The sequence below is a fragment of the Corythoichthys intestinalis genome, chromosome 3, assembly GCF_030265065.1.
Source record: "Corythoichthys intestinalis isolate RoL2023-P3 chromosome 3, ASM3026506v1, whole genome shotgun sequence".
NCBI lineage: Eukaryota > Metazoa > Chordata > Actinopteri > Syngnathiformes > Syngnathidae > Corythoichthys > Corythoichthys intestinalis.
This window is the reverse complement of record NC_080397.1, coordinates 35,847,501-35,875,486: the sequence shown is the minus strand read 5'-3', so window position 1 is coordinate 35,875,486 and position 27,986 is coordinate 35,847,501. Positions and strand designations below refer to the sequence as shown.

The 27,986-nt window shown below is 37.5% G+C and overlaps 2 protein-coding genes across 7 annotated transcripts in view; both read right to left on the bottom strand.

Annotated features, from left to right (window-relative positions):
- Positions 1-28: 28 nt before the first annotated feature.
- ankle2 (ankyrin repeat and LEM domain containing 2) lies at positions 29-18,151 on the bottom strand. 4 transcript variants are annotated; one of them, XM_057832135.1, is made up of 14 exons: positions 17,201-17,314; positions 17,010-17,108; positions 16,092-16,535; positions 14,705-14,899; positions 14,245-14,429; positions 13,347-13,535; positions 13,121-13,243; positions 12,708-12,771; positions 12,196-12,371; positions 11,961-12,067; positions 7,167-7,354; positions 6,193-7,009; positions 3,496-3,627; positions 29-1,798 (listed from the first exon to the last, which is right to left on the bottom strand). In XM_057832135.1, the coding sequence occupies exons 3-14, from the start codon at positions 16,522-16,524 to the stop codon at positions 1,588-1,590; spliced, it is 2,820 nt and encodes a 939-aa protein (XP_057688118.1). In that variant the 5' UTR covers positions 16,525-16,535; positions 17,010-17,108; positions 17,201-17,314; the 3' UTR covers positions 29-1,587. The 4 variants fall into 4 exon arrangements, with proteins under 4 accessions (XP_057688118.1, XP_057688117.1, XP_057688116.1 ...); XM_057832134.1 differs by lacking the exons at positions 17,010-17,108; positions 17,201-17,314 and adding an exon at positions 18,047-18,151; XM_057832133.1 differs by lacking the exon at positions 17,010-17,108 and having other exon boundaries at positions 17,201-17,341.
- Positions 18,152-19,322: 1,171 nt separating this feature from the next.
- The window catches only part of golga3 (golgin A3), a 20,693-nt gene continuing 12,029 nt past the window's right edge, over positions 19,323-27,986 (bottom strand). For all 3 annotated transcript variants that reach the window (XM_057832129.1, XM_057832131.1, XM_057832130.1), the window contains exons 15-24: positions 27,071-27,287; positions 26,382-26,525; positions 25,315-25,512; positions 25,051-25,167; positions 24,782-24,921; positions 21,131-21,263; positions 20,794-20,916; positions 20,490-20,654; positions 20,006-20,172; positions 19,323-19,743 (exon numbers count right to left, since the gene is read on the bottom strand). In XM_057832129.1, coding sequence (XP_057688112.1) covers positions 19,551-19,743; positions 20,006-20,172; positions 20,490-20,654; positions 20,794-20,916; positions 21,131-21,263; positions 24,782-24,921; positions 25,051-25,167; positions 25,315-25,512; positions 26,382-26,525; positions 27,071-27,287 — 1,597 coding nt within the window. In that variant the 3' untranslated portion in view covers positions 19,323-19,550. The remainder of the gene's footprint in view (positions 19,744-20,005; positions 20,173-20,489; positions 20,655-20,793; positions 20,917-21,130; positions 21,264-24,781; positions 24,922-25,050; positions 25,168-25,314; positions 25,513-26,381; positions 26,526-27,070; positions 27,288-27,986) is intronic.

The window sequence follows — 27,986 nt, the reverse complement described above, 5'->3', positions numbered from 1 at the left end:
GAAACGATTGCTTTCTGCTATTTCTTCCAAATGATGTGCAACCAAATATTGAAGTGAAGGTGCCAACAATTTTGTCCAGCTGATTTTTTGACTTTTTTCCTTAGCTGTTTCGTCTTTTTCCAATGCACATCCAAGAGATAAACACATCCATACTGAAACCTTTGTAATAGCATTCATTTCTGTGATAAATGCTGTGCCAATAATTTCGTCCATGACTGTAGTTGCGGGTCTGAATTGGAGAACAGACACGACTAGAGCACAGATAAGAAATATTAAGATAGATATTAAAGAAATCAACCTCACAAAACAGAAATCATGGGAAGAATCTGAGACCAAAGTAAGAGTAATGTTTTATTGACTACTTCAAATCAAACAACTTCTTGACATACAGGAAGAGAATTCGTCAAGAATGAATGCAAAAGCACAAGAAGCAGGGTTGAAGCTTTCTGGGGGACTTTTGCAAAGCTCCACACATTCAAAAACATTCAAAGAGTAAAATGTTTTCCTCTTCTAACCTGAGAGCACAAGTGTGACAACAATCTCCTCAGCAAAGTTGTTTGTGCTCTCTGAGAAAGGTTGAATTCACCAAAAATTACATTCAGAACTGATCAAGTGTATGTGGAAATGGATTTTATCAAAATGTTTAGTCATTTTCAACGTGAAATAACGTAACACCGTTCAATAATTTGTAACTTTCCTCCATTACTTTCATTGGATGGGGGAAGAATAATCATACACATTTACTTCAGATTCCGCTTCTAAAAAATTAAAACGTTTGACACTCCCGACTTGTGCATATTTTGTCTGCGCTATAATTGCAGTTTAACACTTGACTCCTACATGTGCGTGCCACACACAATAGAAGTGGCTTGAGACCTTAACAATAGTCAAGAAAGGTTGCAGAAAGTAAAGTTCAAGACATCTTGGATCCACTGAGAAAAGATAAAAACTTTTTTTATTAAACCAAGTAAAAGCATTAAAACATTGATTTTAAACAAATGAAAACATTGAGTAAACCATTCAGTAAAACCAGTTATCCCGGGTTTACTGTAATGCTGCAGCCAGTCAGGTTATCCAGATGTGAGCTAGAATATGTGCCCAAATTGACAGAACACGTCCATCACTTCAGAAAATTAAGGCAAGTACTGAACTGAGGAAAATGCAGGAAATGGCAGTCGGTTTAAACATCTTCGATAATAAAAAACATTTTTGTGCTACTGACCAACATACAAAAAAATAACATTTTAAAATATTGTCACCCTATTCCCCCTTTTTAAGAATACAATTAGTATGGAGAACCCCACGCTTAAAAGTTTTTTCATGACAGACTTTGGGGAGTGTTGCTTGTATTCACAATATCCAAAAATGTTGATCTGGGTTATGATACAGGGGCTTCACACTTGTCACAAATAACATCACTGCCAAATTACACGGTCGGCACTGATGAATTACATACATGACTGAGGTTTCTTCTTCTTTTTTGAATGTGTGCTGTTTTTAATAATAGAACCCTCCCACAACATTTCAGTCTTTAATTTACGATTGTTCGAAGAGGTTAAGGACAATCTGCCAGGGGGAGTAAACCCTTTAAATTGACGCCTCGTTCAAACGGTTGAGGCGAATGCGTTGGATGTAGCTCACGTTGGCGGGGCTGTAGCGACCGGGGCTGAAGTCCGGTGAGGCGGCGTGGCGGGCGGGACTGAAGCGACCCGAGGGAGACATGAGGATGCTGGATGGCGAACCGGGAGTCTGATGCTGCGTCCTGAGTCGCTGTTTTACTACTGCAGGGCTATGCCAGCTGGACACATCAGCAGCAGGCAACAATAAATCTCGTTTGAGTATATGTGTATTCGTAAACAGGTTCTTTGAGCAACATTGTCGATTAACTATCCCGCGAAAACACAAATTCTTGTATCCTGTTCAATAGGAGGATATTGTTGACATATTTTCGGCTCATGCAAAATTTGTTGGGTGGCTCAAATTCAAACATAGTGAAGACGCGACCAACCGTTAGAGAGTGGAATCTCCGACATACAAACCCAAATCCAGTGAAGCTAAAGTTGAAGAAAAAAAAAAAAAAAAAAAAAAAACTATTTCCAAATCATGTTTAACCCATATTTAATTAAATACACTAAGACATTACATTTAATGATCAAACGGATAAACTTCATAATGACAATACTCATTGACTAAGAATTAGAGACGTCCCGATCACGTGATCGGAAATCGGGCCGATCGCGCCATTTTTTTAGAGGATTGGAATTGGGTGAAAAGGATCAGGTTTGGGTTTTTCATTTTAAAAAAGAACAAAAAACATTTGTTTCGCTGTGTCATGCTCGCACAGCCTCTAACTCTCACTACTGCTGCTTTTCTTGATTACCAAGCAGCTGCTTGTTAAAGTTCTCAAAATCAGGTGACTCGGACACGGGTGCAAAAATATGCGATCGGGACATTCCTACTTAGAATTTTATGGCTGGAGGGATGCCTACGATTATTTTGTGTTATGGTTGTTGGACCAATTTCTTCTGCGAACCACAAAAACGTGATTGTGTTGAAAGTGGATTATATATTAGTACTACGCTTTTTTTTTTTTTTTTTTAAAGTTATCTTCTTTCAATAACAAAGAATAGTCACTAATATGACTGTAATGCTAGCTGTGTCTGTGCTAGCAGGAATTCAGGCTTTCTTCAGGGCATCTAGTGTTCTGTCAGAATAGACTACAAATATCTTTACATAGTGCTTTTCTACGCGTTAAATGCTATTCAAAGTGCTTTATAATACTTATTAAATTATGGATGTAGTTGTGCACTTAGCCTGCGTGGCGTATACTGGACTGGATATTTGTTAAAGTTGTGTGGCTGCCAACTATTTCCATATTAAAATGCAGATTTATGAAACATTTATGTCACCGTCATATTGAACATGATGTACCGTATACTTAAATACAATGACACCCATCAAATGGTTATTTAAAAAAAATGATACAACAACAATGCTGAAAATGTATCTGCATTTTAATACAGAAAGAGTGGCGGCCACACAACTTTATAAAATGCAGTTGAGTGTATACCAAACCTGGTTACTAGTTAGTTCACAATTGCATCGATAAATCAACAAGTACAAGTATTTTTAAGGACTTTCAGAAACATTTAATGTGTGGAAAAGCGTTATGGTAGTTATGGTAATATATCAGAACACTGCATTTAATCTCCTGATCGCTTGCAGTTATCGTGTTTTTTTTGTGTGGTCTTTTTTATGTAGAGTTCGAAAATACTTCTTGTCAGGCCCTCATTACGTAGGTCGTACAATCGACCACACAGCAAGAGTACCATCTACCTCGATAAATCTTCCTCCAAATGTACAAAACAATTGAACTAAAGGTAAAATATGTCATTTCTTGTTTCACACGACCATTTTCTTGTTAGACACGACCATGATGAAACGTGAAGAATGTCAACAATAATGTCACAAATTGTATTGAGCATATCTACTAACCTTTGCATTTCTGAGAAAGAGTAGGACCTTATCGTGCTCATCCACTTGTGAACACTGGGATATTTTTGGACATCCACCTCTACATCTCCAATTGCTGACAACACATCTCTGTCCAATTTGGTAGGCGAATCCCTGAAAAAACGTCAAACATTATGAGTAATTTTATATCTATGGTAATGTAATCTTTAATAAATCGGATTTACAGGTTTGAAGTTTTTTCCCCCCTTTAGTGAAACCACCATTTTTAAAATCATTATTTTATCTTTACTAAGTTTGACAATCGGATTTTAAATTATTATAAATATTACTGTCTGGTAATGATTTTAAGACGGGACAAACATTTTCACTCTGCCATATGTTCTTAACAAGAGGAGGAAATACGGTGCCGCAACTTATGACTTTTTCGAGTCATGTGCAGTCAATGACTTAATTAAACTTGTAAGTAGTGCTATACTCTATATGCGCCATAGCAATTTTCTATCATAATTCCTGTTTACCATCATGAATAAAGCTTAGACCAAACATACTGACTGCACACTATATTGAAGGGCTCATACCTCTCTCAGCAATACCATGGAACGGCCTCAAGATGTTTATAAATCATCAAACCAGATGTGTCTTAAATGAAGAAAAACCATAATCTTTAGGTGCATTAATAAAACAGTTATTAAGTCAGTGAACATACATAGCAACTACCACTACATAGCGGATAAATTTGCCAGTAACAAAACCTACAAACCACATAATTATTAATCATTTTTTACAAATGGCTCAGGAAACACATGCTGGGAATTCCAGCGTTAATTCCAGTGCTATGACTTTCTCTCCCATCTGTCAATAACCCTCCCAATCAGTGCTGATCAGTGATGCATTCAAAACAATTGGAAATAAAAGTGTTCAACAAAATAGAGCATGGCATGTACCCACATGAACACAAACAACTCAATTCATTACATAACTCATGTTAACTGATTAAATATTTATAATATATATTTATGATGAGTTAATATAGTTAAGTTAAAACTACAAAGAAGTACTAGTAGATGATAAACCTTGCATAAAACTACAGCATAGTAGCGTACAATAAAAATTACAAGCTCCTCACCAACACCTTCAAAATACTCCATGGCTTGGCCCCTCCCTACCTTTGCAATCTACTCTGTTTGTACAATCCACCCCCTCCACTTCGCTCTTCCACGACCCTCCTCCTTTCCGTCCACCGTGTCTGCCTCTCCACCTTTGGTTCCAGAGCTTTTAGTCAGTGTGCCCCCAGCCCTGGAACTCTCTACTCCGATGTATATCTACCCTTTCACTTTTCAAATCCAGACTCAAAACACACCTGTTCACTCTCTTCCCCACCATGACCCCTAGCTGTTATATCTTTACTTCTCTTTATCGTGCTTTTAATCTTTTTTTTTAATATATATACATATATATATTTTTATGATTGTTTTGATCGTACTATGATTCCATCTCTCTTGTGAAGTTTCTTTGTGTGGCTTGAAAAGCGCTCTAGAAATAAAATGTATTATTATTACATATTTTTGCAGGAATTTAAAGGTTAATGTTACAGCACTAGATGCATTACACATTTGTGTCAATATAAAAATATTGTCATATATAACAATATAATGATTATACTGTCATAATCGCTTTCTGATTCTTCATCAAATCATTACAAATTTACTTTTTTTGTGGCATATTGTTATTGTGACATAAAACGACCCATTTTGCTTTTTTCCCCACTTGTAGATCTTTTAAATCAAGGTACAGTTGTACCTCTACATACAAATTTAATTTGTTAACTTCCAAGACCTGGTTTGTAAGTCAAAATGGCTGTATGGGATTTTCCCATAAGAAGACATTATAATTCGATTAATTCGTTCCACAGCCCAAATACCTATGCTAACTCCTTAATAAATACTGCTGGTACAGTTACAAATAGCAATTACACATTGCAAAACAAATAAATTATAAATACAAATCATAATAATAATATATTAATAATAATGTAACAAATTGCGTTCTAATGTGGCGGTTGTGTTTTGCATGCTGTTCCTGAATGTGACTGATGAGAGTGTGAGAGAGGTACGGAAGAGTGGGAAGTTTTTAGTTCCTCTTTTTGTCTTGTTGTTGGCATCGGCTGCGGCGGACAGTAGCCGTGTTGTGTTGCCCAAGTTCTGAAATAAATGATTAAAAACCTGACAAAGCTGGCAACTTCCTAACCGATTTTATCATCATCATAATGATAATAATAATAGATCGGAAATATAATGTTTTTATTGTCAGCTGAACTTATTGAGACTGGCTAACGGAGGTCGGAGGAGACCGGCAATATTGTCGAGCCAGTTCATTCAGACGCATACCACGCTCATATATTTCCTTCTTAATTTCAATGGTAAGTGTCACCTTTTCCCCTTTTTTCACCACCTGCACCAACCGTCTTGGGACCCATGTTGATTTTGCTCACAAGAAAATCTGTCGCGCGCCTGTTTTGCAGGAAAACAATGAAATTGCGACGCTGTCATAAATCATCGCATTTTGAGTATGTCATTATATGTCGAGACCAATGACGAGTCAAATTTTACATCGGATGTCGAAGTACCACTGAACTACTGTTTTGTCAATCGTCGAAAGGATTTCCAGTTAGTTTCCACTTCAATTAATAAAATATGCAGAGAACACAGTGATACTCACCCATCGATAAAGAGTCCTCTTCTAATGTGAGGTGGAGTCCTGGGAAAGAACTCGTGGGCATTATCCAAGGACTTATAGGAGGATGCTGATGACCCCGAACTGCTCAGGTCTTTCCCACCATGATCCCATGATTTGGACCTTGCACACAAGTTGCGCATCCCTAAAGCTCCCGCCCTTGTCCTGCTCGTCATTTCTAGACTGTCCTCAACTGCCTCAAAGAATTCTTCGGAGCTACCGCTGCTGCACCTCTCCCCTGCGTCTTCTCCCTTCAGAGCCTCGCTTTGGCTATCGTGGCCGATCAACAGCTGCTTCAGCTCACTGCTCAGGTCAATGCTCGTGGAGGAGCCGATGGACTCAAGGGTCTCCCTGTGTCGGTCCTCACCACTGTTTCTCCTCTCCCTGCATCCGTCGGGGCTGTCTGGCGGTTCTTGTAGCGACATGCGTTCAAATGCAACCGAGAGGTTTGAGACGGGCGACCTCAGGCTGGAGGATGGCGAGCTCCGTGGAAGTGCTTTATCACCTTTGGAAATCCCTTCTCTGGAGGGCGCCACCCCATTTTTGCAGACACCGGGAGACAGGAGGTCCTGCTCTGCCGCTGTCTCGATTAGGTCGTCCCCCCGATACTTTAGTCCCATTGGCATGATATGAATGTCGTGACCTCCCACTGCACCCTTCAGGTTTTCCATGGATGCTGCGGAGGTGGTGATGCTGGTAAGTGCTGCATTCTGCCTATTCTTCATCTCCTCGAGGCTGATGTCCTCACCCTCATCCAAAAAGGCACCAACAGAGATAGAGTTGCAGAACTTTTTGGGCTTGCCTGCAACGAGGGATGTTTTTTAAAGACAGACTGTGTCCAAATTAGGCACTTCAATTTCACATTTGTATGCAGTCCCCTCACTTGCTGAGTGGATGCATTTCATAAATATTTCCATTATAATATTGCAATATACCGTAATAGTGAAATACCAAAGTACCTGGTGAAGGAGTTTTAAATCTGTTACTGGTCTCATTCTCCCCCTCTTCACAAGTCCGTGAAAAGAAATCCTTCTTGCTCAGGTACTCTTCAAGTTTCTTAAGTCCCTTAGTTGATGACAGATCTACAAAACTCTCGAGGAAATCCCAGTATTCTGCCCAGGGGTAACCCATCTCATGAGCCAAATCTCTATAGATGAATATGAATGAAGATCGATCACTGAGACGGTTATTAAAATTCTATAGTTTGTAGCAAAGTGTACGAATATACGCCAACTAGATTTACATAGAGAGTACTAGTGCTGTGCGATATGGGAAAAAAATCTCCTGTGATTATATGGGTCATTTCTTTCCCACAATATCGATAGGACATATTATTTTTAACCCTTTTAGACCTGACCATGCTGATGAATGACATGACACGTTCATGTCTCTAAACCAATAAATACACTGAATTTAGTGGCTATTGCCACTTCTGGGAGTTGATTGGACAAGCATTTACCCAACGAAATCAAATCATGAGGTTAAGCCCGCCCTCTTTATTTTTGGCAACTTCACAAAGGATAACGTAAGGTGCTCTTTTCCCATTAAAACACATTAACATAATATAAATAACCAATTAAAGTATGAAATATCCTCGACCAAAAAATTGTGCTTTGTTCTGGTGTTTAAGTGGAGTAAAAATTAGTGACGATTTTTTTTTTGCCCAGCGGAAAAAATGCGGGCCTCAAGGGGTTAATTTTTTGGGGAAAACTTTTTACAATTATGACTGCTTTCACCCTACTCACTGTTTTTGAATTGACATTAAACTGACCAATCACAAATGTTAAATGCATCGTAGTGCTGCAACATAAACTATCCAGTGTAAACAGAAGCAGCACAGTAGCATACATATTTGTACTCAAATGTAAATATGTCCAATTATCTACTGGTTCTTGTGGCTATTTGTTTTAACTTTTAAGACTGGTGTATATATTAGCATAATATCATTAATAATAAATTAATATTGACATTGGAAAGAATTGTGTTCTGTGTGGATTATATGTTGCCAAGGGCGTAGGTTTGGTCTTAATATTGGTAGGGATGATATCACAGCATAACCTGCATGTACACTTTTTGCTGGGGACGGGACATTAATAAGACCAAACATATTTGGTGAATGGTGGTCAGGGCTACATTTCTCACCAATATGAACCTAATTAATTGATAGGCTAAATGATTGATGCAAAATAAATCTGTATTGAGTCTACTGACCTATACTTTCACACTGCAAATTTATAACGTCTTCATCTGATATTTTTTGTTAAACCTAGTAAAGTAATTTTCTCCATTTTTTTTTTTTTTTTTTTTTGTGTTAAAGGCTAGTTAAAAGATTAATTCGTCAGATTCTTCCACTTTAAGTAAATATTACTATTTGTTTGTATTGAGCCAATACATCTAAAACTTGGTCATTTTTCACCTAAATCAAGAAAAAAATTCTTTCAAATAATGTTTTGAACAATATTCTTGAATTAAGAACATTTCTGACAAACAAGTTTTTCTTTTAAGATATACAAGCTTTTTGCTTAAAATAAGTCTTAAGCTTATTTTCAGCTAGCTGCTTTTCTTATTTCAAGAAATCTCTGAGTAAAATCTACTTGAAGCACTGTAGCAGTATCAAAGTTAGTGAAGTGTTCCCTCGTCTTTGAAGGGGGCGGGGGAGGAGGCATGTTGTATTTCTGTTGGGCTGTGAATGGATGTGTGTGTGTGTGTGTGTGTGTGTGTGGGGGGGGGGGGTTCAAGTCATCAGCCAATCAAACGTGCGTTTGAGGTGAAGCAATGGACTGGCACGTTCAGCGAGTGAAAAGGGGTGAATGTAAGTGAACATAATGAAAGTACTGTAATTCACTTAATAATGGTAGGATCAATTCTATGGAGTCACAGGAGTGCCAAAATTAAAAATAATAAAAAAATGAATAAATAAATTAATTAACTAATAAATATAAAGAGAAATAAATATATAAATAAATAAATAAATAAATAGGTAAACAAATGAACCAATAAATAAATATAAAGAGAAAAAAATACATAAATAAATAAAAATATAACGGTATACTTTGTCATTGACATTTACTTTTGGTCATTAACAACCACAAACGGAAAAACAATGACAATATTTTTCATTGACTTTTACTTTCTGTCATTGAACACCACAAACGGAAAAAACAATGACAATTGTATTTTTTGCCTTTGCCTTTTCTGTTTGGCTTTTACATTGTCATTGTCATTTGTCGATCGCCTTTCCTCTTCGGGAATGTAAATGACAAATGCGCAGAGAAACGGTCTGTCAATCAAATGACGTTGGGCGGGGCTTTCCAACCAGGAATAGTAGTCGATAACTGATTATTCCTAGTTTACCTGAAGGAAAGTGACGTCGGTTATCGAGTTGCACGTGCGGTTTTTATGGATAGGATAGACTGGATAGATATGGATATGGATAGACTTTTTACGTGATAGATTCAACGATAGAAATACATTTTTCTAGACCGGTAAAAAAATATATTATAAAATATATTATTCGACACACATGCCAGACCATTCAAAGATTAATTAATTTCTATGTCCGAATCTTCGCCTTTATAATCATGACGACATTGGAGGAAGTGGCGTAGTGCAGTCACACAAAACAGCCGCGGTCACGCTTGGATAGCCGTACAGCGCATGTGCGGAAAGTTAAACCAGGAATAATCAGTTATGGACTACTATTCCTGGTTGGAAAGCCCCTCCCAACGTCATTTGATTGACAGACCGTTTCTCTGCGCATTTGCCATTTACATTCCCAAAGAGGAAAGGTGATCGACAAATGACAATGACAATGTGAAAGCCAAACAGAAAAGGCAAAGGCAAAAAATATAATTGTCATTGTTTTTTCCGTTTGTGGTGTTCAATGACAAAAAGTAAAAGTCAATGAAAAATATTGTCATTGTTTTTTCCGTTTGTGGTTGTTAATGACCAAAAGTAAATGTCAATGACAAAGTATACCGTTATATTTTTTATTTATTTATATATTTATTTCTCTTTATATTATTTATTCGTTCATTTATTTACCTATTCATTTATTTCTCTTTATATTTATTTATTTATTTATTTATTTATTTTTAATTTTGGCACTCCTGTGACTCCATACAGTTCTATCCTGACAACATATTGGAAGACAATCTAAATGACCTATATAACTGAAATCATTATATAATGCAAATTAGGTTGTTTAAAAGTTGGTGGGGATAATTTGAGCATCCTGAAAAGTTGGTAGTGTTATGTCCCTACCGTCCCTATGCAAACCTACGCCCTTGTATGTTGCTATTTTCAATTGTCTTGCTCTTGCATGCATTCCTCACATATGATTGGCAGGGGGAGTCAATTGGCTAACTATTGAGTAGAGATAGGGGCGTCTTGATGCCGATTGGGGGTACTACTATGGCATATGGGCTGCGTTTCAATAACAGTTTGAGTTGCCCTTGCTTACTTGCCCTAGGCCCTTGCTATGACATCACACGGAGGCCATTTGGAGGGCGGAGGGAAAGTGGGCGACAGGGGAGTGAAAGAACATGAATGGAACACACTTGCCCTCGTTCACTCACAGGCCAAACAATCATGGATCAACCACATGTTGTTGAGGTTGCACTATACTGCCTATTCCAAATCACACAAAATATACGCGGACTGATGTCAATAAGACGGAAAGGTATTCTGCGCTTGATAGCGATACGTCGGTACCTGGGAATTATCAGAATGATTAATTTGTATCAAATTTTATTTGAGCAATTCCTTATTTATTCATTTGTCTTTACCTTATAATTCGTAGACAGATTTGCAATTCCTTATTTATTCGTCTTTACCTTATAATTCGTAGACAGATTTGTTGTTTAAACACATAAACCCCTTTAAGTTTAGTTGACGTTAGTTTTAGTTTCAGTCCCTCCCAACGCCATTTGATTGACAGACCATTCCTTTTGTTAAAAAGCAAAATAGAAAAGGCAAGCGAAATAGAAAAGTCAGTGACAAAAATTTCCATTGATATTTCCTTTTCTTTTTTTTTTTTTTTTTAATGACAAAGGTTAAAGTCAATACCAAAATATACTTTTGTATTTTCATTTATTTATTTATTCATCTTTATATTTATGCATGTTTATAATGTAATTTTTATTTTTGCACTCCTGTGATTCCATATGTTCTGCCATAACTGCCAGTCAGTCAATTTATTTTTATTTTTTTGACAAAGGCAGTTTGGAATAACATTCACTGTGCTGGCTCCTTAATTCATTTTCTTGTTCTCCGTGATAAATAAACAGCAGCCAACGGTCTTTGAGCTTCATTACAACCACCGCATGGACATGATTTCCCAGCATCGCTGCAATGCATTGTGGGATAGAGGGAGCTCTGAAGTGACCATCGTTGTTGACTAAGCCCTCAAAGGGTCGATGTCACAAAGTTTACTTCAGCTGTTTAGGGAAATGGAACAGCCCTTATGATGGCGGCGGGGATTCCGCCAAGGGCAAGTGCCTAGGGCAAATGAGCGCAGGTGCATAAAACCGTGATTGAAACGCAGACATTCCATTCAAGGTAGCAAATCAGCGCAAATTGAGGACCATCGGCTGGTCAACAAGTGCATTACAGGAGCAGGTCTATTTATGGCGATAATGACGATAGACATGTAAAATGTCAATAGAACGCTTCACATGATTTTGAGGATATACTGTGTATCGTCATATCGTACAGCACCAGCGAATACAGTTTTAGAATGAATCTGGACTAACCTGCCAACCCGCTCGGCACCACGCTCAGGATCGGACTTAAGGATGTTGTGGAAGCGCTCTGCTTGATTTCGAGGAGGTGTCTTCCAGGAATGGCGAAACTCTCCTGCCTGAAAAGAGCAGATTGTAGTTATTGGTCAACTAACATTTTTACGATCTAAAAATGGTCGAAGCAACTACATTTAATAATTTGGCCAAACAAACCAAGTGAATGTAGGTAAGCAAATAAGGCTCTTACTTTAGAAGGACTCAGTGGACCAGCAAACGCAGTGACAGTCATCAGTGGATCCAAAGGGCTCCTTGTGTGTCGCTGAATCAATGAGAGACTTTCTGAGGCTTCAGGTGACCACGGGGCACCAATGATGGGCTGTGAGGTGTTGTCGGCTGCCCTGAGCAGGGGGATGTAGCAGCGGTCTGTAGGTAAACATCGGGATGCTGTCACACGGTCAAATTCTCCAAGTCTAGTCATATCTACATAGATGTATCAACAAATGCTTTCGTATTCTTGTAGACAGCAAACATAGTATTCAAAATTGGAATATAATATACTTCATGATACACAAAAAAATTATCAAATTAATTTGCCGGTGCATACAAACTGATGTTTTGACACACCACCTTACAGTCTTCAAATTCATTTTCTTTACGGGAATGACAAATTCTAACTTCAAATTATTGAAAGACTTCTTAACACATTTTAACATGGAAAAAAGTTACTACAAAGTTTTCAGAAATCTATTTAATCCTTACCCTCCAAATAGTCACTTATTTTCTGTCTCACTTCTTGTGTTGTGTTCTTTCTGCTACAAATAATCTAAGAAAAGGGGGAAAGGAGTTAATCGATAATACATACAGCCGTCACAATGCAACTGTTGCAGGATTAGCAGGGGAGAGAATGTGCTTATGCCCATCTAAATTTAGCTTACAATGTGCATTGAAGGAGTGCAGCCAAAAGATTTGGAAAGCCAGCCAAAAGGTCACAACTTCTAAAACTCTCAGACAAATGATACATCAGGAGGATGTTCCACAATAGTGCACATGTTTCAGTTTAATGCATGTACAGTAAAAAAAGGGGGGCAATGTGAATGCCTTCTGTATGACTATGTACTTAGTTGGATTGTTATTAAAACCAACAGGGGATTTTGCTTAAAATAAACACTTACATCACAAGGTTTCTGGCCTTCGCTGTTTGTGCGGTTCTTGTCTGTGACAGGATGCGAGCATAGCAAGTTGACCACGTCTGGACATCCAAACTTACAGGCAAAGTGGAGTGGTGTTTCAAAACCCTGTCAAATATCAATAGTAAATTCCAAAGTGAATATAGATCTAATAATGGTTTGACCTCATCTATTTTTTGATGTACTAAAAAAAAACAAAAAACAAACTTACGGCCTTATCTGGAGTGTTGAGGTAAAGATCGACAATGTAACAGATACGCTTCTGCAGCATGTCTTCTTGGTCATCGGGGTACATGAGCCGCATGAACTCAGGGTTTTCCAAAATGTCCAGCAGAAGTTGGGCAATGCCTGCTTGGTTTTCCTTGGCTGCAACGTGCATTACGTTGTACCTGCAGCCCTCCTGAACACACATTGCAATTTAACATTGTGATGGAGATCTCTTTTGAACAGTGAAGTGTCTAATCTAAAAACTGATTAAAATGGAAATTCACTACTTTATACCCAAAAGTACAACTTGTCTCTGGACACACTGATTTCTCTTCATGTTACCACAAAAATTTAATTCATCATTGTTGGCCAACATTTTAGTCAATTCTCTTTCTCCCATCCTTGTGGTTTACATTTGCAGAAAATGAGCTCCATTAAAACACTGTTTTAAGAGTTTGGCATGGAAGAACTTGAAAGCTCCAACTGACCTGAAGCACCCAATCCACCTTTTGTAATAAAGTACAACAGCAACAATTCAACTCGCTGATTAACCTAACCATTTTTGGAATGTGTGAGAATGACAGCATTCGGGAAAAAACCACACACATGTGAGGAAGACATGCAAAGGCCACACACAAAGTCCCAAACTGAGGTTTCTGACTGTGAGACATAATGTATGTGCTAACCACATGCACCACCTGGACCCACCACAAGTTAGTTCTTTCCCAAATATGACAATAAAGTTACATTGATGTTTTCATAGACTAAGAATAACAGCACGCGGCAACAATATCACATTCTGCTGCTACTTCAATTCACTTCAACCTAAAAAATGACACATTGTAGAAATGTTTGGTAAACAGATCACGGTAGGTATCAAACAAAATGTTCCATAAATTCACCTGCACAATAGTGGGATTATCCCCTGAGCCAATGAGATAGCGTGGGTTACTCCAGACTACTTCTGAGAAGGCTACCTCATCTCCCTTTTCCACTGCTTTTCTCAGCTTGGTTGTCAGATCCTGGGTGCGTGGGCTCTTATAACTGTTGGCCCGTTCCCTGTTAGTGGTATCCACCTCCATGATGTCTGGTGTGTAGAAAAAGACAAGACAGTGAGGACTATGCCCAGGTTCAAGGACTAATTAGCACCATTTGAAAACTAATTCATGATAATTTTAACATGAACAAATTGCTCTGTGAAGAATAGCAATAGAAATGTTAAGTATATGGAAATGATATACACACAGCAAGAAAACAATAGAATAATCACGTCATTATGAAGGAAAAAAAAAAAAGCACCCTGAGTTAATGAAGGCACTTAGACAAAGCATTCAGCGAAATAGAATTTTTTTAATCCATTACCTTTACTGACAATTTGTCCTGCTTTAACAGGAGATGCACCGGCCATAGATTTGCTGGGAGAGGGGAAATAGTCAGACATCCCCATCGCAAACTTCTCGGCATCCTCACGGTTGGAAAAACGGTTGAAACGTGCTCCCTTCATCCCCTTTACAGCTTGAAGGGCATCTTTCTTATCTGTATACACAAGAACTCTTTCTACAGAAAACAATAATCAGAGTAAGTACATGTTACTTTAAGATACAGTGAGGAGGAGAAGTATTTATTTCGCAAGTTTACCCACTTAGAAAATCGGTAGAGGTTTGAAATTGCAATCATAGATTTGTTTCCACTTATAGACGTATACCGTATTTTTCGGACTATAAGTCGCACCAGCCATAAAATGCCCAACGAAGAGGGAAAAAACATTTATATATTTATATATATATGTCGCATTTTTGGGGGAAATTTACATGATAAAATCCAACACATAGAACAGATGTCATCTTGAAAGGCGATTTAAAATAAAAATACAATAGAGAACATGCCGAATAAGTGTACAGCATGATAATGTTACATGATGCATGAACAACGAAATACGAACGTGGCCGGTATGTTAAAGTAACATAGCTATTAGAGTTTTTTTTCAAATAACTATAGCATAAATAACATGCTAACAAGTTTACCAAACCATCAGTGTCACTCCAAAACACCAAAATAACATGTGAAATGATATCATAATGTGTTTGTTTTTTTTCACACATAAGTCGCTCCAGAGTATAAGTCGCATCCCCAGCCACACTATGGAAAAAAAACGCGACTTATAATCTGAAAAATAGGGTAACCTAAAAAAAAAAAATCCGGAACTCATATTGTACTATTTTTCAATAATTTATTTGTAATTTACTGGGGTTCATAAGGGGTAGACCGACAACTCTTTGAGTGTAATAATTATTGCTGATTCTCAGGGGTTCAAATAATTAGAAACCTCAGTAAATTACAAATAAATTACTTAAAAAATCGATTTTTGTTTAAGATTATGTCTCTATGAGTGTAAATATATCTATAAATGAAATTTAAGAACTTTAACCATTTTCTCGGTGGGTGAACTTCCAAAATCACATGGGGTGCAAATAATTCTGCTCCTCACTGGATGTGGTTCCGCCATGTGAATATTTTCTTTGTAGCTTTTCAATACATTAAAATTTTGACTAACTGGATGGCGCTCTTTGCACTGATAATTTATTTCAGGATCAAATATGTTATGCAGAACCAATACTAATGATAATGAGAGAGAACAAAACAATGTGCACAACTTAAGTATACAGTAGTCCAACAGTAGGATATTACTATAGTAGAGGTCTCAAGATTGGAATAGTCTACGAAAAGCAGAAAAACTATGCTTTCTTACCATTTCGACACAAAATGTCCTCCGATAATACCCCATAGTAAAATGGTGGGGATACTTGTTCCACTTTTGAATGAGTTTTCATTTTGGATTGAGAGTTACATATCTCCTCTTCGTCAGGCGGGTTAAGTCCCACACCATAGCCAAAATCCGGCTCCTCAATTGGGCCGCCACTTGCTGCTGCAGTTGAGTTGGCATTCAGTAAAGGTTTGGCATGCTCAGCTACCTTAGCTAAGCCATCTCCATCACTTTCAGAGGAAATATTGTCCGTTCCGTCGGCACCACTCTCTGGTCCAGCAAGCCTCCGTGCCAACTTTTTTTCAAGGATAGATCGGGTAGTGGCTGTGACAGCGACACACTTCAGGTTTGCCCTTGCAATTTCCTCACGCAGCTCATCAGCAGTTAGGCCTTTCAGCCGGATCAGAACTGCCTCCATTCTCTAGGTCCCTGGAGAACACCAGAATACACCTTAACTAGGGACAAAACCAGATGTAATATTTGGTGCTTTTGAAATTAGTATCTAAGAATTTTTAGAGCGTTACTTGAAATATAGCAGTTGTTGCTAAGGCAATTAGATTCTTTGAAAACCATTTTATATAAATTTATTTTAGAAAAAATTATATATGTATATGCACCCCCTTTTTTCCTTCAATCATCTAGTTAAAACTTCCTACCATTTTAAAAATACGCTGCAAAATATGTTCCACTGTGATAAAAGCTGTTATTATCTACTTAAGATTGTTAATACTGTCAACATATTAACAATCGAAAAATAACGACTTTCACGTAGAGCTAACCCGGTAGTGAGCATGGCTAGCATGGTACAAGCGGGTCTGATGAAATTCTGCCTGTTACGGATAAACGTAAACAATTTGAACAACGACTATTAAGATGTGCATCATATAGATATCATAGACATACACATTTATTGATGCATATGGCCGTATTAGTCGATTCATCGCATGCTGTCACACCCAACTGTCATTTGAGGTGGGTTCTCAGGCTCCAACGTACAAACGTCTTCGGGGTGATGATGCCGATTAAAAAAATATATTAATAATACTAAAAGTGCATCTGCTGACATCTTGGAAGAAATGAGTAGTGATACTCACAGAGCACCATATTTTGTATTTTACGATGAGCTTTAGGAGGTCCTCGTTAGTCTTACACAAATAAAGTGTTGGACAGACACAAAGCTGAGGACGGTCTGATAGTCTCGTCTCATTGTTTACAACGTACTATGCGCATGCTCAGTTTCGAGGGAGTGCGAATGTTACATTCCCTCGCCATGGGATTTTTTAGTTTTCCGAAAGGACCTCTCATAGCGACTTACGCATCATTAGTTCCTAAGGCATATAAATATGGAAACTACAAATTATTTACTTTGTATTTAGTGTTGTGAACTGTACAAGTTAATTATATATTCAGTTTCGATAGCCATTTTGTTCTCGTCTGTCAACTTCATTTATGATGAACGTGATTACTCTCAAACGGATTTGTGCTCATCAAAAAGTACACAGCACATCTCCCAACTTTTACTGGGACGACAAGCAACAGTAATAAACAGTCAACGTCAACGTTTGAAAGCTCAAACTCAAGCAACAAGGGGGTTCATATGTAGATATGAACTTTACAGATTATACCAATAATAATCCCAGTGCAAATAAATGTGGCTAACTCAGAGTTGGTAGCTACAAAATAACTGAAAATGATAGTTTTAAGATTACAGCGTGTTTGAGGCTCTCGTGCTAGAGTTGGTAGCTACAAAATAACTGAAAATGATAGTTTTAAGATTACAGCGTGTTTGAGGCTCTCGTGCTAACGTTAGCGTCTTTGCAATATAACGTTTTTCCTACCAATACCCGCGTTAATTTTATCGTGTATCGTTCAGTGAATAATAAGCACAGTATATGGGAAAAGTTGGATGATACAGTGAGAAAATATCAAAGACCGCCCACCTCCTCTCCTCGGCTGCTTGCTGCCAGATGGTTTCAAAATAGACAATAAGGACCCTATGTCGTCCAACGTAGTGCCTGAACAAAAATGTCCCTGACTAATAAGGAGCGTTGACGCCAGATTTCGATCAAGTGGTTCATTTTATGGCAAGGGAAGATAGCAATTTTTGATATGTGAAACAAACATTTAATCTGTCAATTTTAATCATAGGAGGAAAAAAAACATGACAATGAAAAGTTTTATAAATTTAGTACACTGTGCTAAAGAATTTGAAGCCATTCCCTTTATAATGCACAAGCCTGTCACAGATTTTAAAGTACGCACCCTGAAATTTTAGTAACAAAAACCTTCCCCAATATTCGATGTTTAGAATTGTACTGAAGAATTCAAACACATCTGTAGCAGAAATAATAGCATAGAATGTGTTGAAATGTATGCCATAACTTTTGTCTTTACACTATTAAACATGTATTATTTACAATCATACAAAATGATATATATATTAAACTATTGGAACAACATATCCGGCAGTCATACAACAAATTAGTTTATATGACTGCTGTCACCTTTCATCATCCATGTACACAAATAACACCAGAGAGGTACACAAATAACACCAGACACCTGCTTTTGTTGGTAACCATTTTGCAACATGCAACTTGCTTTCATTTACATTTCAATGAATGGGCATGCTGTGAGTTAAATGTAGGGCCCCCCCAACTTGCATTGATTTTCACACTCAAAATATTTTACATTTTGCACAGACCCTCAGCCAAACACTAAGCTCATTCACCAGATTCAATTTCATAGCAGTATTGTAAATGCTGCACAATAAGGCATTTTCCACATACAAACTACAACAGCCCAGGCTAGACAAGACACCTCCATACATAACTTATATTAATGTTAATGAAGCGTTAAAGAACTTCTTGTTGAACGGTTACAACAAAAATGAAGACCTACTGCATTTTAACAAAGGCAACAAAAGTGTTTAGTGCGCATGACCTCATGGCAAGGTGCAATGTTATCGCACCACCAGCTGCTGCGAAGAGTAACCCTGTTAGTTAAATCTTGAGTGACTGACCCCAGCCGACCTTAGGAAGAACAGTTCTGAGCCATTGTGGCTTACTCAAGATCATCACATATTTAAATATTGTCAGTTAATCATTGAATTATTAGGAAAGGCATACTAAAAACCTTCACAGCAGATATGAACATGTGACTGGACAAATGGATCTAATTGAACAAATTAGAATATCAGGGTTTGTCTTTGTGTGGTTGTGTATTTTTTTTAAACTTAATAAATAATACATGGGCATACAGTATAAAAAGGTCAAAGAATAAAGCTAAGGTATATTTTGTATAACTCTGCAAGCTCCTGCGAAGACTGAAGATCAAGGTCAATTGTTGACAGCTATTGCTTAAAAATGAAAAATGGAATAAATGGCTAACAATGCCTTCGTGGATAAAACTCCACAGTCATTATAGCCTAACAAAAGTTTGCTTTTATGACTGCTGCTGTTCTGCTTCATTATTATTTTCCACCGCGGTGTTGTTCAGTGACCTCGATGCATTAGAGATGTTATTTTGAAGTCCCAGTTGAGCCAGACCTTCCTCTGTGTTTGGCCATGAGCTCATTGACTCATGTACTGTTACTGTGTGCTCCTCCATCTGCTTTTGGAGGCTGTCCATCTCCTCCCTGACAAAAAAAAAAAAAAAAAAGAATAAAAAGATCAACACATTCACACATTAGCATTAGAAATTGTGTTTTAAATGAGCAACGGTTCTCAAACAGGGGAACGCAAAATAATTTGCAATAATTTAGTTAAATAAAATATTTTGGTTGAAACCTGAAATTATTTCATGGCATTTAGAGGTATATTTAATTGTGAGTCCTTAAAAATTCCTTGGACACAAAGAGTTTGAGAACCACGGTATGACAGATCAACAGAGCATCTTACTTGAGCTGCCGCAAACAGTTGTGCAAGTTATTGAGGGGCTCCTTGTTGACCGAAGTTGATGGTTTGAGCAACTCATCGAGCAGTGAAGCTGGCACTGGGCAGTCCGGGATCTTTACCGGCGTCACTGGATTGGATGGGGTCCCCTCATTCTTCAGCTCCACCCGTTGCTGTTGTAACAATACCACAATTGCAGGGCTATATTTAGCTCCCTTGAAGAAAGGAATAGGTGTATTCTGCTGACTAACAGTCAGTTGCCAAAGTGAAATGGTGAAATCCTTGAACAGCTTTCCTTTATACATTGTAGTGTTATACAATGGATAGGCACGTGCATTGATATTACCTACATGAAGTATTAATCATCATTATCCGTATCATTATGGAACAACCCTTAACACAGTCAAATTTCATAAGATATAAACAACAGTGATATTAAAGACAAGGAGCCCCATTGACAAGTCAAGTGATAGGTGATAGGATACATCACCTTCCTGAGACGGGTCTGTTTAAGGTCCTGCTTGAATTGCTGGTTTTGTAACAGAAGGGTCTTCATGCTGTTTTTCAGCTCACCCACTTTAGCTTGTAGCATAAACTTGTCTTTCCTTGTACCACTCAGCTCCTCCTGGACCATCTCCAACTCTATCTTTATGTTCTGTGACAGAAAAGCTTAAAATAAATCCACTCCTTGAAAAAAGAGCAGGTGGCCATCATGATAGAAATTACTGCTTTGTTCACCCTTCATGGTTTTTGGCTTTACTGTATTCATATTTCTGATTTAAATAAATACTTGCCTGCAAAGCCATCTGGAGGCTATCCAGCTCTTTTTGCTGGCACTCCTCCATCATCTCCAACTGTTGCTTCTGAGTCTCAATCTCCCTCTGCCTTTGTTCCACCTCCCACTTAAGGTCCTCAACCTGTGATGGTAGCATTAGAATTTGAATGAGACAATGTTTTGGTCAAACCACATTTCAAATCTCTATTTAACTTTAGGATTTTAAGTAGATGGTAAAAAGTATCCATTTAAAATATAATTAAACTGCAAAACTTTCCGATTCAAAACTTGACAAATTCAATCCATTAATGGCAGTGACTCAAATGGTAAATAAATAATGCTAAAAATCTCCTTACTTCTTGGTTAGTGAGGGGCTTCTTTGACAGCTCTTCATCCAGCTGTTTCTGGAGGATCTGTAGTTGGGAATGGGCTTCAGCCAGCTCTTCTTGGAAAGTGGAGATCTCCTGCGCATGCTTCTCATCCTGGGATCTGTGCATAAAAACAGTGATCTAAAAAAAATGTTGCAAAAGATTTCTTTGAAGGTGATTACATAATCATCTGCTCTCTAATCTTTAGCCTGCAAAATTCTCAAACATATGTAATAATTTCAATAACATTAAATTATTAGAAAATGTTGTTTGCACAAATTTAAAAAAATCTCATTAGCAACTAATGGAGTATTTTTTAGTAGACATCTTAAAAAGCCATTGACAAAATTCTGGAGGGGCAATCAGTTTACTAATAAATTGTGTAAGAGGTGCCTTTGATTTTTTTTCATCAACAAATGTTGAAACAGTATGATGTGCATGTTTTAATGTACCAGAATTTCTACAGGTATCATCAAACCTCATTTAATGCCTTTTAATGCTGCTTTTACATAATTTAATATAATTCCCATGCCCAACTGCAGATTGTTAGCGCTTACAATTTGTGTGCAGGTAACTATGAAAATCTTTAATCTGTGAAAATACAAATGCAACAAACAGCTTGATGCCTTCTGTTCCAGTGAGAACACAAGGCTCAGCAGTGGTGTAAAGTGCATTGTTTTGTGTATCTGTATTTTGAGTACAATTATGAAGTAGGGTTGTTCCGATCATGTGTTTTTGCTCCCGATCAGATCCCGATCATTTTAGTTTGAGTATCTGCCGATCCGGATATTTCCCGATCCGATTGCTTTTTTTTGCTCCCAATTCAATTCCAATCATTCCCGATAATTTTTCCCGATCGTATAAATTTTGGCAATGCATTAAGAAAAAAATGAATAAAACTCGGACGAATATATACATTCAACATACAGTACATTAAATATACAGTACTGTATTTGTTTATTATGACAAATCCTTAAGGTGGCATTTACATTATTAACATTCTTTCTGTGAGAGTGATCCACGGATAGAAAGACTTGTGACTTTGTATACTGTGACTAAATTTTGCCATCTAGTGTATTTGTTGAGCTTTCAGTATATGATACTGTAGGCATGCCCAAATGCATGATGGGAAGTGGAGCCATGACTGTGCGTAGTGCTACCAATCTGCGTTGGGATATAACATAAGGTATTAAGAAAAAGATCAATTGCTACCTTGCTTCCCCACATTGCTTCCCATGATATTTTTAATCGTAGGGAGAGGGATTGTAAGGCTCTAGCCAATTAAAAAAAGGATCCAAAGGCTGCCAAACTTTACTGTACTCATTTAACGCTGCCTTTAATCTCTATATATAGGTAAAACGGCGCCATAACAAATTGAGTGGGGCAATGTGTGAGTGGGTCGTGCAGCGCATGCATTAATTGCGTTAAATTTATTAACGTGATACATTTTTAAAAAAATTAATTACCGCCGTTATCGGGATAAATTTGATAACCCTACCTTAAGCCTAAACTAAAGACTCTGGGTGAGTGTAACATATTATGTCTGTAACGTTAAATACAATTAGAAAATGATTTAATTTAAAAATATATATATATTAAAAAAAGGAATGGCTGATATTTGTTTGCCGATTCCGATACTTTGAAAATGACGTGATCGGACCCGATCGATCGGGACATCTCTATTATGAAGTGTTATTTTTTACTTTTACTTCACTACCTTTTACAGCACGTGTTTGTACTTTTTACTCCACTATTCAAATTGTCGCCCGAGGTGCACGTTAATTTTGTTTTGTTTTCCCCCTCACTGAGAATTGATAATTTCGTTTTCATTGTTCCAGCGCAATCGATAAGGCCCGTGCAACTATAGTATACCGTAATTGAGCATTAGAGGCAGCAACACGAGTACCAGCAAGATTAAGCAGGTGAACAAGGTATTGACCAATAAAAACCCACAGTGAGAGTAGCCCGCTTTCAGATAGGTGCTGCACACTCTTGTACAGTAGGTACTAGGCCTGAACGATATTGGGAAAAACTATTGCTGCGATTTTTTTTGGGTTTGCGATATATTGCGATATTATATTGCGATATTAAAAAACATTTATATATATTTTTTTCAAGATATTTTCACAAGATGACTTAAATAGCTGTTTGGAAAGACTTTAGATCACCACAGTGTACAGTCATCCCTTGTTTTTTGCGGTTAATGGGGACCAGAACCCGCCGCGATAAGTGAAAAACCACGAAGTAGCCCACCCCCCCATTTTAATTTTTTTTTTTTGTGTGTGTGTTTTTTGTGCCCAATGTATTTATTCAGATTTAGCATTGGAAAGAGATACATACAGGTTGACCCAAAAAAAGTTTACACTCAGTTGACTGCTTGTTTAAAAGCCATTGAAACATATCTAAATAGGTTGTCATGCTTAAGTGATTCATTAAGGTCACTCAATGCAGCTGGTAATCTCTCGTCTCTACAATTCCTGTGCTTCTGCTGAAAATGAAGAAAACTTTAGCTGTACCTGAATTGCTGCGTGCCGGTCTGACACCTACTGAGATTACAGCAAATCTGAGAATATCCAGATGTGCAGTCTACAAAGTTAAAAAGAAGCTGAAAGATATTGGAACAGCCTCACGAAAACCTGGGTCTGGAAGTGCCGATCTGTGCCGACCAAAAAGTTGATCGACAAGGTGATATGTGGCCACCCCAGAGTCCAGATCTCAATCCCCTGGATTATAGCATATGGGCAACTGTGGAGGACAGTGCCTGTAAGAAGCCACAAACTGCTGTGGCAGCCTTGGAGAGGTCCATTGTTAGATCTTGGGAAAAGATGACAGCATCCTACATAAAGAAGCGTTCCGCAGGCGCCTGGAGGCTGTTGTGACACTTAAGGGAGGACACATTGAAAAATAGAGTGTACTGTACATGTTCTTTACAATAATGTATAATTTGTGATTCAATTCTAATTCTAAGATGAATAAACATGGCATTTAAGTTGTATTATGGCAGTGTAAACTTTTTTTTGGGTCACCGTGTATAAGACATGTTTTTTTCTCACCCCCCCATGTTTAAACGATATATCGTTCAGGCTTAGTAGGTACACAAATTTTTGCATCAGGAGAAAATAGTTTTAGTTTACTTTTGTAAAGTCAATTTTAAAGTACATTTGTACTTTTACTTGAGTAAAATTTTTGCCCCTGTATCTGTACATTTAAGTAAAAAAAAAAAAAAGTGAGCACTTCATCCACCACTGAGGCTCAGGAAGGCCACGCATGCATGGAGGAGAGGAACACTAGCAGCCCAACGATGGGTAATACCTTCAGCCCTAAAAGCAGGAACCAGAGCAGCTCCCGGTACGTAAGAGCGATTCCTGGGCTCAAGATAACGAAACTCATTTAGGAAGCAAAACTGAGACGCGTAAACACCTATACCCAAACCCATTAAGTTTATGTAACTTTGAATGCCTTGAATATTTAGTTTAATCCTTTTTAAGGCCTGAATTTTGACAAAATCCATTTAATGAGTTTTAATTATTTTTAATGACCCGCATAAACCCTGTGTACATTTTCTTCCTTGGTAAGAAAACCACTATTTATTGTACGTAATGTCCATATATTTCTGTATTCTATAACTATTTTGCATACTGTAGCTTGTTGGCTTCATGTTGCAGAGCTTTAACCAGGTCTTCTTTGGCCTGCAGGTCTTTCTTGATCTCCGATAGCTCCAACATGGCAGCCCTGTAGTGTCTCCTGTTGTGGGCTGCTTCAGCTTTTGCTGTTGCAACCTAGAAATGAATGGAAACTCAAAGATTAGCAACCAAAATGTCACCAGAGTAAAAATACAACTGTTATTTGACCAAGTTTGCTCAGGAAGAGAAAAACATAGCACACCTGACTGCACGGATAATTTGTACCTGTTCTTTAAGATCTTTGACTTTGGTTTTCTCTTTTTCCAAGGCAAGCTGTAGAGTTTGCACCACCTGCTTCATTTGTTGGTCCTCCTCCTCTTTGCGCTTCAGAACAGCTTGAACCTGAATAAGATGATGTACGTATAAAAGAACTATTAAAATTATCCTTCACAATTGTTTGATTTCAAGATACTACCTAGATAATAATTTTGTCCACAGTGCATGTAAAATAAAAAATAAAATCTCCACTTGAATAATTATTTTTTTCACCTGCAAGTTGAGCTGTACAAGATCAGCCTCTCGCTTTGCCAAAGCAGATTCCAAGATATTGGCATGCTCCCGCAATGTACTGTTTGACTGAGTCAGTCCAACCAATTTTCCTTTTTCATGTTCCAGCTCAAGTGCTAACTTCTTGTTGGCGTCTTCTAATTTTCGAATCCGCTTCTTGAAGCATCGTGACTCTTGAAGCTTTGGAAAGATGGCATAAAGTTATTGTTGGAGCTGAATATGAAGGGGAAAAAACAAAAACAACTTTAACCCTTAAGGTCCTGAGCCTTTTTGGCTGAATGTTTTTTTTAAATATGTATTTTACGGACTGGAAGTCTCACTTTTTTCATTCTTATACTTAAACTGAAGTGCATGTGTTCCTCCTCCTCCCCCCACTCTGAACACCAACACCCTCTTATGTTGCGATTTTTAGGCGATAGTTATCAAAAAAAAAAAAACTTAATTTGTTACATTTGTAGATGCCTACTTGGCAGTTTTTTCTCCATTTCGCTATAAATACTTTGACGTATGTTTTCTCTTGGTTTCTTATTAAAAAAATGCCCTCCATAAAGGTGATTTATATTACGGTGTGACTTATATTTGTTTTTCCTTTTAATTTTGCATTCATTGGCTGGTGTGAGATATACTTAGCTGTGGCTTATAGTCCGAAAAATACAGTAATTTTATTTTGTCTCTATCATGTGCAAATGTTTAACATGCCCTGGGTATCTTGCTTTGTATATTTGTTCCCAGCACGATACCATTGATATGAACTGTTATCATTACACTATAACCTATTAGAGGCCAGGAAAAATATACGAAAGTGAAGTATCAGCCGTCCCGTCCCTCTTGCATTGCTAAAAGATTTTCTACCATCAAATTTAGACAATAAAACTATTTCCAGTTTTCCATGGTCAAGCCTGATAAAAACTGGGAGAGAGTTTGAAATCCACACTTTCGAATAATGTGAAACATTTTTTACGATACTTTATCGACATCTCGTGATTGACCACGCTGCCGTGATCGTAGGACTCAGATGGTTAAGGTACTCCACATTTTTGATGGCTCACCTCATCTTCTAGCTCCAAGACCTTCTCCTGGTACTCCTCTAACTCAGTGGAAGTGAGGGAAATGACTTCCTCAAGCTCCTTTTCTAACATTGCTTTGCTTTTGGCCACAACCTGCAGCTCCGTCTGAAGTGATTCAATCTTCCCCTGTGCAACACATAAACAGTTGGTTGTTATCAGTTTCATAATGCTTGTATTCAACAATACAATCATAGAATGTTTAGTCCTTTAACTTAATAAACGACTTTTCCATGCAACAACGGATAAATGCAATTACAACAGCATTTTCATATGGTAAAAAAACATTTTTTAATGCCTTAGGCTTTGATTGCTTTCTTATTTTAGTAATCGCTGAAATGGTAGACCCATTGGCATTATTTCGTATTGAACAGAAAACACTTCTGTAAATGTAACTGTCAGATGCTTTTAAATAAGTTTTCTTCAAAACCAATAGTCTGCTCATGACAAACTAGGTGTCCTAAGTATCTTCGAATTTTTGGAACCATTGATGAAAAAATACATACCTTTATTATTCAATAGCTATAATATGTCATAGATGACAAATATCAACAACATTAACCCAACTGGCAGACAATGAGCCCGCCAATATTTGATGGTTCTTTTAAAAAGTATAATTTGCTGTTATTTGTACAATAATTGTGTGTGGTTTCACTGATTGTACAGTAAAGCACCTGTAGGATGTGGTCGTTTCCTCCATCTGACACCTGAGCTTTGAGCTTGACTAGCTCAGCCTCAGTCGTCTCCTTGTCAGTCAAGGCCTCTTGCAGCCTCCTACTCAGGATGCTGACAGCATTCTCGTATGCCTTGTGTTTGACCTTCATCTCCTTCTGAGCGCTGGTTAAATCGGTCCCCAGGCGCTTCATGCGCACTTTTTGCTCTGAAATGGCTCTGTTTCAAGCAAATGATAAAACTGAATTCAATAAAGCACAAGCTGTTAATGCATAATTCAATGAAAGCAATTTTACAGCATGTTCAATGTCTGTATTTCAAGGTCTTTGTGATATCAGAAAGCAGGCTAACAGGCCCTCCCATCAAAAGATTTCTACTAGAAAAAGTACACCACTACTACCATGTGCCGGTATGATGATATTTTGACGGTACGGTAACCGTGAGCAAAAATACTGCGGTTTAACAGTATTGCAATTATAGCTCCAAAATGTGTTATTTTGAGATGGGTTAAAAATATTTTTTTTTTTTTTTTTTTTTTATCATTGAACAGGACTGTATTTTTTCAGAACATCTTTCTTTGCAAATTGGAACATGAATATAATGTTAAAATAAATAAATAGATCTTATAGAATATACCCACAGCCACAGCTCAAGTTGCTCAAGATAAGAGCAAGGACAAAATAATTGCTATAAAAAAGTAGAAAGACTTCTAAATAAAATTTTGAAAAATATATACTGCATGACTTTTTTTGTTGAGGGGGAGGCAGCTCAAGTGAAGTTTCGCAATTTTCAGCCACTGTGTCAACTCTAGTCTACATGATGTCATGCCTTTGTGTTGAAAAGAACATAGATAATTCATAAGTTAATAAGTTAGTTAAAAATGTATAAATTAGTTAAAATGTAAATATTGTAGTGGAA

Bases quoted from the DNA above. Each gene is read 5' to 3' on its own strand.
- ankle2 (XM_057832134.1), bottom strand. From the start codon at position 16,524: ATGGAGGCAGTTCTGATCCGGCTGAAAGGCCTAACTGCTGATGAGCTG. The intron at 14,430-14,704 runs GTAATGGATTAA...TCTACACACCAG, and splicing joins AGGACAAATTGTCAGTAAAG to ACATCATGGAGGTGGATACC. The intron at 12,772-13,120 runs GTAAGTGTTTAT...CCCTTTTCTTAG, and splicing joins AAGGCCAGAAACCTTGTGAT to ATTATTTGTAGCAGAAAGAA.